At 40.6% G+C, this 12,012-nt stretch overlaps 2 protein-coding genes across 2 annotated transcripts in view; one reads left to right on the plus strand and one right to left on the minus strand.

The window, feature by feature from the left end:
* Nucleotides 1-2,659: 2,659 nt before the first annotated feature.
* On the minus strand, nt 2,660-8,171 carry LOC119190388 (putative fatty acyl-CoA reductase CG5065). The gene is made up of 9 exons (XM_037442158.1): nt 8,078-8,171; nt 7,359-7,475; nt 7,003-7,128; nt 6,759-6,909; nt 5,103-5,204; nt 4,804-4,990; nt 4,179-4,285; nt 3,698-3,824; nt 2,660-2,890 (listed from the first exon to the last, which is right to left on the minus strand). Exons 1-9 carry the CDS (start codon nt 8,165-8,167, stop codon nt 2,671-2,673), a joined length of 1,227 nt encoding a protein of 408 aa, XP_037298055.1. The 5' UTR covers nt 8,168-8,171; the 3' UTR covers nt 2,660-2,670.
* A 2,087-nt stretch (nt 8,172-10,258) lies between these two features.
* Nucleotides 10,259-12,012, plus strand: part of LOC119190456 (eukaryotic translation initiation factor 3 subunit A-like) — a 2,607-nt gene continuing 853 nt past the window's right edge. Inside the window, exon 1 of the mRNA XM_037442421.1 lies at nt 10,259-11,757. Coding sequence (XP_037298318.1) covers nt 10,259-11,757 — 1,499 coding nt within the window. The remainder of the gene's footprint in view (nt 11,758-12,012) is intronic.

The following is a 12,012-nucleotide window of genomic DNA, read 5'->3' on the forward strand; positions in this document are numbered from 1 at the left end:
CCCCAGAAACCATTTAGGTTTCAAGGTTGTCTGCTTCTCATCGTGAATTATACCGATTTTCCACAGAGTTAAAACACAATAGATCTACTTAATTTATGTCGTCACTGAATTCACATAATTAAAATGTAGCACACTTGAGTCAACATACCGATCGAAAGTATCACTTTATCTTAATGGGGTAAGAAGCGAATCGCTCGCCTGAAATAAAGTGGTTGTGTGTGCTATTGTGCGTATGGAAAGAGCAGCATCTCTGTTTCAACTTTTTATTGTTATGCTCCTAGGCAGACTTTAATCTATCTATATATATAAAACAAAGACGGGTTTGTTACAACACTTATAACTCGAGATCTGCTGAACCAATTTTCATGGTTATTGATTCGTTGGATTTGTCTCCGCCCCGAATAGCAGAATACATCTTAAAAACAATGAAAACTCGATATGTGTAATAATACTTAATCATCTCAATAAATGCTCATTTTTGGTTATTACATGTCAAACATTTGTTGTCCAATTCTGTCAAACACTGTCAAATACTGTTATAACTATTCATGTGTGCGTTCAGAAATTTATTTCCTCGAATAGAAGTGTATAGACAAATCGAGAAAAATCTAAAATAGCTCGGAATAATACCTAAGATTTATTCTACAAAAACAACAACAAAAAAAAAACAAAAGTGTAAATGTCTTTTTATAGGTTGTCTATGATTTTTCTTGATAAGCTATTGTCAATGTCTCGAAAGTTCAGGCACTGTTATTATATTTGGTGATTTTATGTGGTTTTGTGCGAGTGCATATTCAGTATTACTATTAATAACAATGCCGCGTCCTAGAAGATATAATCTTTCCCAGCGGAGCCGTAATGCAATTAGGCAACGGAATATCGCGAGTCAATTATCTGTTGAAGAACGAGAAATTGCACGAGAAGAGCGCCGCGTTAGTATGGAGCAAAGAAGGGCCTTAATTCGTGCTTCTCAAACACAAGAGCAAAGAGAGGCAGCCCGTGAAACGGCCAGGTTAGAAACGAGAAATCGTCGAGCTTATCGTTCAGATGAACAGAGGAATAATCTTCGAAGTGCAAGAAGAAATGGTTCAAGTATTGATTTGAATCGAGCAGCGTTTCTATATGATTGCACCATCGACTACAGCTTGCATCGTTTAGTTTGCATTGGTCCAATGGACGTTGTTTGCCAGCATTGTGGCGCATTGAAGTTTGCTGGTGAAACGCCTGGTTTGTGCTGCCTTAGTGGTAAAGTGAAATTGCCATTATTGGTCCCACCACCAGAGCCATTGTGTTCCCTGTTTTATGGCGAAACACTAGAATCACGACATTTTCTAGCGAACACTCAAAAATACAATGTCTGTTTCCAAATGACTTCATTTGGGGCGGAAATTATCGAAGAACACGGATATAATCCGACATTTAAGGTTATTTACGTTAAAAACTTTATTTTCTATGATTGTAAAAAAAATCTGGAATGTAGTTTGTTAGATTTCTGTATTTGTCTCTAAAATAAAAATGGCATGTTATTATTTGAAAATAAAGGTGTTTGTAAATCTAACTATAACTATGGCTTTGACTTCACAGATTCAAGGCCATCATCATCGTTCTTCATTCATCATAATAAAATACTTTTATATTTCTATTATTTCGTATCATTGTATTACGTTCATCAAAGCCTAAATTAGTTCAGCTAAAAGGTAACACGACACTCATTGACTGTTAGGCGGTACGAAGTTCGCCGGGTCAGCTAGTAATATTATATAATACCAGCCCTGTATTATATACTCTCCCACTGCTGGGCACGGGCCTCTACTACTGAGAGGGCTTAGGCCTTAGTCCAGCAGGCTGGCCTAGTACGGGTTGGCAGACTTAACATACTTTACTGGTGGTAGATCTCTTATATGTGAGAGTCCGCCTGGGTAGGTACCACCGTAATGTCTATTTCTGCCGCTAAGCAGCAGTGTGTAGTCACAGTTGTGTTCCGGTTTAAAGAACATTGTAGCCAGTGTAACTACTGGACATAATAAGACTTAACATCTCATATCTCAGGATGACGAACGCAATGGAATACCAAACAATACTTTGTAATTTAAGGTGTTGGATGGTGTTTCTGCTGTTTATGGGCGGTCGTATCGCTTACCATTAGGCGAACGACAAGCTGGTCTCGTTAACAAAGCAATAAAAAAAAATACCTTGAAAATTCTTATACAATACTTTACGCCTAATAGCTTGTTTATATTACTTTCTTTCTTTGTGTTCTATGGTTCCCTGACCGGATTTTCGCGTAAGAGAAACCTGCCATCATTTTTTTTTATTGTCAAATGTTTAAACAATTTGTGAGTTGCAATTGGCAAACGAGCATGTGGTTTGCAGATTACTAAATGATCTCCACCAATGACACCAACCATATTAGAAGTATCATGAATGTGCTGACATCTTTCAAGAAAGGATAGGGATAAGGTGCCTGCTGGCTTTATACCTCTAGAAATTTAATCCCCTCCCTATAAGACACGAGCATCAAGCTCTCATTACCCAGTAACCACAAGTTTGACAGCATGATAAGGTGTATGGCTACCATTTGGATAGCTGTATTTAACCTCTAGGCAAGCGATTTACCTGACAGCATACAAAATTACTCACACAAGAGTAAAAGAAACGAATTAACATAATTTATTTTTTCAACAAAAACCGTCTTATACCGTAACAGTACACCGCTGAGAACTTCTTCCAATCGATGAGCTTAGGATCAAAAGGGAATTCCTGTTTATCTTCAGGACTCAAGGAGGAGTACAGAGACCTCGTACGTTCACTCTTGATAACCCACGACCTTACTGAAAAATTATTTTGAAGATTCCGGATTTGAATCACTTTCGATTGTAATTTTGCGTATCTAGAACAAAGCAAGAATCAAATAAATATAAATAAATTAAAACCTGACGCTTATAATAGCAAAAGATAGGACATGAGTTTCCTATACATTTTTTTGTATTCTATTATCGTTAACGATTATCTACTGCCCCTTTATTAATCACATAGGCTTGATATAAAATAAGATTATGGCATCATCATGTATATATATTAAATACGAGACGTTTAGTTGTATGCCAGAGCAGTCACAGGCAAATGTGCACGTGGGTAATCAGATTGTTATTGATCTTCGTGTCTCATAATAATAATATAATATCTGCCATATATTATATACTGTCCCACTGTTGGGCACGGGCCTCCTCTACTACTGAGAGGGATTAGGCCTTAGTCCATCACGCTGGCCTAGTGCGGGTTGGTAGACTTCACGCACCCTCGAAATTCCTATAGAGAACTTCTCAGGTATGCAGGTTTCCTGACGATGTTTTCCTTCACCGTTAAAGCAAGCGATAATTCACAAAGTGAATCGTGTTTCATAAACAGTAAAAATATTACTAATTCTGGATTTTCCACTGATGGGGCGTGTATAAGTGGACTAGACCGAGGAAGCAATGATAACGTAATACCCACAAAATCATTAAGACATTACACCAACGTCCCAAAAGTTTCCTTGAAGCTCGCGCGCGGATTGTACTTACTACTGTCTTACTGAAATCATAGTGAATTAACAACTTGCTGATTTTCGTATGGTAAGTAATATTTCCGGAAACTATGACAGACCGCATCCGGCTTGCAGGTTGGCGTTTAAGTAAATCAAAAATTTAAAATTAACCTTGGCTGCTGACCCTTCGCTTTCAAATATACGTCAGCGATTTTGGCTGGCAGCATTTGTAATAAAAAAGTTAGGAAGTTCACAATCCATATTTTTTCCGAGAAGAATAGCGTGGGGTACATGTCATCTGAAACATATATAGTTAAATAAAACCTAGTTCTAGATAAGTCATCAATCTGCAGTAAAAAATGGTAGTTGGAATGATTTTCATCAAAAAAGTAATCAAGTGTGAAAACAATGCTTTTAGGGAATACTTCATTTGTGAAATCTTTGGACACTGTGAAGATGAGGTTATAAAATTTATGATTATTTATACAATTTCGAAAAACCCTTAAAAAAAATAAGATTAAGCAAGAGGAAACATAGTGTAGCACCAATTAGACGGTTAACCGCCAGGTGCTGGTCTCCCCATCAGCAGTAAAGACCACCTTCACCACTAAAGTTACACCATACAACGATACTGCATCAACTACCTACTTACAATTATTGTTAGCAACGTTGTAATCTCTAACGTACGTGAAGAGTTCACCAAAATTGATTGGATTGCAAGAACTACTGCAGCAATTATATACGGGAATTTCTTTAGACCTGCAAATAGAGTAAACACCTGAGGTAAACACACATAAAATCTCCTTACAAAAAGGTATTCATATTTTTAACTCAAACGGTGAAGGAGGATTTATTGTTGAATACATTATAGGTTTCGATTATGAAAATTATATGAAACATGTTTTGAATATACATATTGGACCAACAGTGCTACCTCTCCTTTAGTTCATAAGCAGTAATGCATTTCCTAAAGCTATATCTCAACCCAGAGCTGGGGCCGCAGAGGCTATAGACAAGGTTCTTTTCTACAATAATTAACGCTAAAAACAAACGAAAAATTATATATCCTTGCTATAGATTTATCGTTGGGTTTTGTCATTTCCATACATTTTAATAGCTATAACGATTATAGAAAGATACTTTGGCTACGGCCCCAGGTCATGTGGGAACCAACCTTAGATTACTGGCATCATGGTTTACCATGACGCTAGTAATCTAAGGTTTCCCGCTGTTTTTACTTTGTTAAGATAACCAGATTACAAATAAAATTATATTACTTTTTATTTCTAGCAGCAGAAACTATAGCAAGATTGGAAACGTAGTCAACTGGAATGACGTCTAAGATGTTAGACTTGTGTCCATAGATAACTCTGTTGTAGCCACTCCCGGTGACGTGGGTGATGCCGGTGACCGCGAACCAGTTGTCTACCCAGCCAGGCATAGGCTCATTGACAGCTGCGGCCACTAAAATAAATCGTAATTAATTGAAACAGCGTAGCGTGACATTATTCTGTCAATACACGTATAATGCTACAAATTTAAAGTATTGTAATAGTGTATGCACGTATTTAATTACCTGTGGACGGTCTGATTATGGTTGTGGGTATATCACCATGTTGCTCCACTAGCATGTTCTCAGCTAGGGCTTTAGAAAACACATACGTGTTAGGTTTCCCATCTGCAAAAGCAAAATGTTTTTTGTGTATGTTACATAATTTTGAAAGACCAGCATAGCTTCTTATACTTTAAGCTGGCAATCGAGATCTCCCCAATGGAGATGAATAGATAAAACAGAAGAGGAAACTAGGCAAAAGTTATGTCAAATCGCACGCAGCCCCTCCCATAGAAGAATGCAACCTATGAAGCAGTAGCTCCTTTTAATTACAATTAAATGACGAAATTAGCATGCTGTACGCGTAGTGATAGACAATATGGCCTTCCATAAATAGTAGCCACGCCATCCAGAACTTTGATTTAGGAAGTACTGTATAGCGGTCTATTGCGCTTGTCAGCTTGAGACATGAGATGTAAAGTCTCATGATGCCCAGTAATTACACTGGCTACAACATCCTTCAACATTATATATAGTATAACAGACATTGCGATGATATCTACATAGGCGTAGCCTCTAAGACCAGTGACCTACTACAAATAAATTTGTCCAATTCATGTTATAGTTCTGTCGTATGCTAACAAATGGAATTGTATACCAATTTTCCATATTTAAGTACCGTCGATGAAGTACCAATATTAATGATATTAAAATGATCCCCACTCCACATAAACACCCATAGTTCGAGACGCAATACCGACCTTAAAGAAAAATACGTATAAATAAATACACGTATAAGGCAATAGTTATGTCGTCTGAAACAATAATGTAAAGTCACTGTGTGCGTAAATTAGTAGCATCTAATATCTAACTCAGGCCTAAAATAAACGTGATTTTAATAAAGTATCGTTAACTGTCAGAACCTACATAAAACACTTCAAAATGATGTAAATTATTTTGCTATCCGCCATCGCTTATCATACATGGTCATTTTGACGCTGCGTTTCTAAATGAAACTACATACTTATCTACTTGGAAATAACACTTAACAATAAGTTACATGAGCCGTAGATGTCAAATAAAAACTGTAAGTAAGTTTCGAACAAATAAAATATTTTAATTTTACACGCCCTAATGCCGCTACTCTAAGATAATTCGTCGCAGCGGCAACATCATACTTTCAGTCAGAAATACACTTACGCATGCGCCATATTCGCATTAAACTACACGATAATAAAAAAAATCAGCAAAGTAAAACCAGAATTTTTCAGGAAAATATTCATTATTAACAGAAGATTTTTGACACAATGTCGGCAAAGGTGATGGTATAGGGTTTCACTTAGTAACGCAATGTCAAAATTACCTTGTATAAGGATATTAATTAGAATTCATTGTCATGACAGTGTTATGGATGAATTTGAAAATTCTAGGTATTCATTATCCACAACATACGATTCCAAAACATTACCATTAACGTCGTTATCTTTGATAAATGACGACCAAATTCAAAAAAAATATTGTAGATTAAAAGAATCTTTGTATGCTAGCAATGTAAACGACATTCCTTGTAGTTTTAATAAATACTGATCCTACTCAGATATACTTGTTTACTAAAGCCAAGACTACACGACAGCTTAAATCAACGAGCGCTAAAGCTAAGGTTAATATTTAAATGATTACTGAGTATTTTCTGTATCAATTTCTCGTCAGTAACTCCGTGCTGTTTGATGGACGCGTAGACATCTCTGAGAGCTGCTGGCGCGGGGTAAACGACCTCGTCGATCACTTCTCTATCCATATTTGAATACGCCGTCGAAACGTGGACGAAGGACTGCGAAGAAAAATCGGTAAAAATATCTTCATTTTATCATAGGCTAGATTTCTAAAGCCTGTTGTTTTTTTTTTATTAATCTTATACAATTACTTTTATTCGAGGCATTTTTCGGCAGAGTTCCAGCACTCTCCTCGTTCCTTCAAAGTTGTTGTTCAAAGCTTCGTCTAATTGCTGATTGTATTTGATTTTCGCCGCTGAATGGAATACAACTGATACCTAAAATTGGTTCAAAAACTTTTGTTATACAACCATTAAGTATAAAATAACCGTAAATACGCATTGATCTAAAGGCAAGGCAGGCTTGATAACTTATCTTTTTCATTTGAAGATGAGAGACCAACTCATATCAGTTGCACGTGCAAGTTACGCCTCATTGAATCAGATTTTATCTAGACTCACATAACCTAGAACTTGACAACGTCTATGCGGTGTCTATAATTCCTTACCGGTAAATCAATGATATCTCGAAATCTTTCTTCAACGCTTACGCCTTTCTTTTCTCGTATCATGACGTACACTTTATCTATATTTTTACAGCTGAACAGCAATTTTTCCAATATAACCTAAAATATAATAATTATGTTAAGCTGTTGTTGATATAAATACATTTAAAACTATCTTTGCTGTAACTATATATAATAATAATAATAATGGGGGAACTTTCTTACAACATAATAATAAATTATATTGAATATGAGTTTTACTGCGGTGATAGTGTAGTTGGATGTGAAACAGATTGCCAAAACGAATGTCCGCAGTTACAAAACCCAAAAGCACTGACTCTTCTCAAATCATATTAGGTATGTATAATTTTTGTGAATTATCGCTTGCTTTAACGGTGAAGGCAAACATCGTGAGGGAACCTGCATACCTGAGAAGTTCTCTATAGGAATTTTGAGGGTGTGTGAAGTCTACCAATCCGCACTAAATCAGCGTGGTGGACTAAGGCCTAATTCCTCTCGGCATTAAAGGAGGCCCGTGCCCAGCAGTGCAACATAGAATACAGGGCTGATATTATATTATTATTATATTATATGAGATTTACCAGTATGATTATGTCAACTTGGAGGAAGGATTTACGATCGTTAACAATGTTAACGATATTTAAGACTGCTATAAAAGTACGGTAATGACAGAAGCAATGATATTCAAGTTGTAAACGTACCTTCCCGAGAAATCCGCTGACTCCCGTCAGGAACACAGAGCGGCCGTCATAGAAATCGGTCACTGGTACATATTCATTGGCGGTAGACATGACTTCTATTATAAGATTAATAATATTATTATTTCATTCATAGAACATAGTAACTTCATATGTCATGTAGGCATATTAAATACATATGACAGACGACTTGATAAAGATCGCAGTAACACGCTGGATGCAGGCCGCTTTCGACAAGTCCGTCTGGAAATCTTGGGGGAAGGCCTATGTTCAGCAGTGGACTTATGTAGCTGATGATGATGATGATGAAATATATACACTACGATGGCGTAGTTGTATTACGGTACGAATGCAGTACTGAGGTCTCGAATTCGTTCCTCGGGTCGGGCAAGTGATATTGAGTTTTTCTACTCTATCAGCACGTAGTCTGAAATTTGTGCCCGATATAGCAATAAGTACGCCTCCTCTTACATCATGGGACGGAATAACGGACAAATGAGTGCACCAGTTACGACTCTGTCCATCCATACAAATAGCGCTTATGACTGATCGAAACAAAAAGAGAAGAGGTAATAATAATTTAGAAATTCAATGAATTATCGTTTCTCACATTTTATGACTTTATATACGGGTTGATACGAAATTATTAAAGCACAAGCAACGTTATCTTCTTTCCAATTCGTGTTTTATGTTTATATACACGTTAAATATTGTCTAAGGTCGGTGCCTAATTTAAAATGAATATATATTCGTGTATTTTCTTGGCTAGCAATTTTAATTAAGAACTGGCTATAAGGAATCGCGCCAAGATCTTCATTATTGAGTGTAATAGGTCCTAGGCTAAAATACATACAAGCCCTTCACTTCTTTAAAATTATCAAGTTTGTACAAAAAGATCACAAAATACAACATAGACATGATATTTTTTTTAAATTTATCATTAAAAAAATGGTATGAAATCCCACTAAAAAAAAGAAGATTAGATTATAATTTATTTGATACATCAAATTTTAATTATAAAATATTTTAATTTATTTCAGGAATCAAATAAATTATAATCAAATTGAATTTTATATATCTAATTTATTCATATAAATATGAACAAATTATTATCTGATGATTAAAAAACAGCCCTTTCAATAATATTGCAACAACTTACCTGATTGAATAGCTTTGCACATCTAAATACGACGGCGTGTGTATTGAAAATTTATTGCGAGTGACTATACAAACATTAACAAGCAACATCCATTGTGTAAAGTTTAATTAGTACCTAACTTGTATTATCTATTTCTATAGAACTCGAATTAAAACGTATAGTAAAATAAATTGTTATTTTTATTATCACTAAGGTTTAGTCTAAGCCTATATTTGCGCTATAAGTTATAGGCAATTATAGTGGTGGCGTTGGCAGCATGGGCGCCGCCAAGATTCGTTTTTGGGAGGTGTAATTTGCACCTACGCATTATACCACATATCATAAAATCTGTTTTTATATTCAAATCACGCGGGTTTTTGAAAATGCTTTATAATATGTCTGTGGTCATAGTTGCCACTGTTGCAGATTTATTGAATGACATATTTTTTGAGATTTATTTTTAGGCAGGGGGGTACACGTGGGGTGTTAGGTCAGGAAACCTCCTCGTTGGTGCACCCTGGACAACGGCGCGTCGATCAGACCGATCAAGCTGATCTGCGCGCCGGCGAATATCCTGACAAATGTGCTGGTTGACGGTCGTCGCCTCTTGCGATGGCCGCCGTGTCGTCAGTGCAGAGATTGGCCCATCTCGGGCGGCCCCCGGTTTTGTCCCGGAGGTGTCGACGGGCTCGGTGTGCACTCACCCCGCCCTGAGCAGGCAGTGGGGGGGGACTCTCTCTCCCATTGTCGCCGTCGCAGATCGTAATCTGGTGTGGAGGTCTGTGGATATGTCTCGCGCTCCCGCTGGACCGAGGGTCTTGGCTTAACTGCCCGGACCGCCAGGAAGAAAACCTCTATAAAAAATCACCCCGAATCCCAAGCGGCGGCGCACCGCGAGGGGATGCATGGCTGATGGGTAGTTCGGTCTCGAGTGCGACCCCCGCCAGAGTAGCGGCCGACACTCTGTGCGGGTTACGCTAGGCTTACCCAGGTACAGGGGCTCTGCCTGGGCGGACCACCCTTTCCCCATACTCGTGGGAACAAAAATGGAATGTTCAAATTTTAAAAAACCCTTACATACTTTGACGAGGTTGCCTACCCCGGTTCCGTCTGGGGAGGCGGAGTTCGACGGGCGAAAGCCCGGAGATGGTGAAGTTTTGCAGGAGGCAAAGGGCGCTCAGCGCAAAGAAGTTGTGGCCGATGAGATCGGGCCCATACATATAGATATTGATTCGGAGTCGAGCGGCAGTGTCTCCTCTGTCCGGAGCGGGAGGCTCTGGAAGAGACAATCCCGCTCAAAGAATAGTCTCTCACTCTGCACGAGTGATACAGACGAGCCGGTACCCAAGGCGCAGACCACCGACGGCCGAGGGAGGGGGCGTCCTCCCACAGTCGGTAAGTACGTAGGCCTCAAAAATGCGCAGAGGGAACGCGACCGACTCAAGCGCGAGGAGGCACGCCAAAAGGCGGAGGAGGAGCTAGAAAACCGGCTCAAATTCGTGAAGTCGCCGATGCCTCCGCGTTTGGATGAAGAAGAGGACCGCCCCGTCACAAAGGAGGACTTAAAACAGTGCGAGCATGTGATGCGCTCCATTGTCTGCAAGTCGGGCAACCGAAAGGGAACGTCCCAGAAAGCTTTAAACTGGGTGACCAACAAAATCACCCAGTACATACAACAGCCGGAGTCCGCCGTTATCACTCGCCTCGAGAGTGAATCGAAGAAGTGGCAAGAGCACAGTGCCCGCCTCGAGGCGAATATGAAAACGCTGCAGGAGGAGAATGCTGCTCTCAAAAGACGCCTCGAAGAGCTGGAAGCGTCCACCAAAGGGCCGTCAACGGAGGAGATGCTGGCTATGGTGGAAGCCAGGGTCCAGGCCAGGTTAGAGTCGGCCCTGATGGGGCCAGCCCAGAGGCCCAGCTTGGCCCACGAAAAGAAGGCCGCCTCGAGGGACACACAGCTCCCAGTGACAGGAGGAATAGTCGGAGGTCCTCCCCCGCCAAAATCCAGGAGGGAGAAAGGGAAAGTAGGGAAGAAAACAGCTCCCGCTCAGTCCCTCCCCGCCCCAGTACCCGGACCCTCCAGCGCGCCGCCACAGGCTGTCGCGGATCCTTTTACGGCCCCGGCAACTGCGACAGCACCGCCCGAGAAGAGGAAACCCGAGAGGAAGAAGGCGACGGCGCCCAAGCCGAAGGCCCAAAAAGGCAGGAAAATGGCCTCCGGCACAACCCGCTCCGGAGCCCCGCCCGCTGCCGTCGGCACCGGCCTCCATGGACACGCCGTGGGTCGTGGTGGCCAAGAAAAACACCAAGAAGAAGGGAAGACCGCTGCAACACCAGCGGCAAGCACGCCGCAATCTACAGGTCGGGCGGAGCCGAAACTGCGACCACCACGCTCTGCGGCCGTAGTGATATCCTTGACGCCGGCGGCAGTAGCGAAAGGTCTTACCTACAAGGGCATCCTCATGGACGCACAGAATCGTGTAGACTTCACCGGCCTGGACATCACCAGGCTAAGGCCGAAGTTCGCGGCCACGGGCGCCCCGATGTATGAGGTGCCCGGGTGGCTGAGGTTCTGTCCCAGCCGCAGGCGGCGAGCCCACCGCAAACAGTGGCAGTGGCCGAGATGGAAGTGGAGGAAATCGCCCATAAATAATGGACTTCAAGTTCCTCCAGGCGAACATAAACCACTGCGCCCGCGCCCAGGACCTGTTGTCCCAAAGCCTGGCGCAGTGGTCGGTGAACGTGGCCGTGGTCGCCGAACCGTATTTTGTCCCGCCCCGAGACAACTGGGTAGGGGACA

The sequence above is a fragment of the Manduca sexta genome, chromosome 24 (assembly GCF_014839805.1).
Source record: "Manduca sexta isolate Smith_Timp_Sample1 chromosome 24, JHU_Msex_v1.0, whole genome shotgun sequence".
Taxonomy (NCBI): domain Eukaryota; kingdom Metazoa; phylum Arthropoda; class Insecta; order Lepidoptera; family Sphingidae; genus Manduca; species Manduca sexta.

Excerpts from the sequence above, each read along its gene's own strand:
- LOC119190388 (XM_037442158.1), bottom strand. The coding sequence starts at position 8,167 with ATGTCTACCGCCAATGAATATGTACCAGTGACCGATTTCTATGACGGC. Across the intron at positions 7,129-7,358 it reads GAGATATCATTGATTTACCG|GTATCAGTTGTATTCCATTC; the intron begins GTAAGGAATTAT and ends AACCAATTTTAG. Across the intron at positions 2,891-3,697 it reads GCGAAGGGTCAGCAGCCAAG|ATACGCAAAATTACAATCGA; the intron begins GTTAATTTTAAA and ends GCTTTGTTCTAG.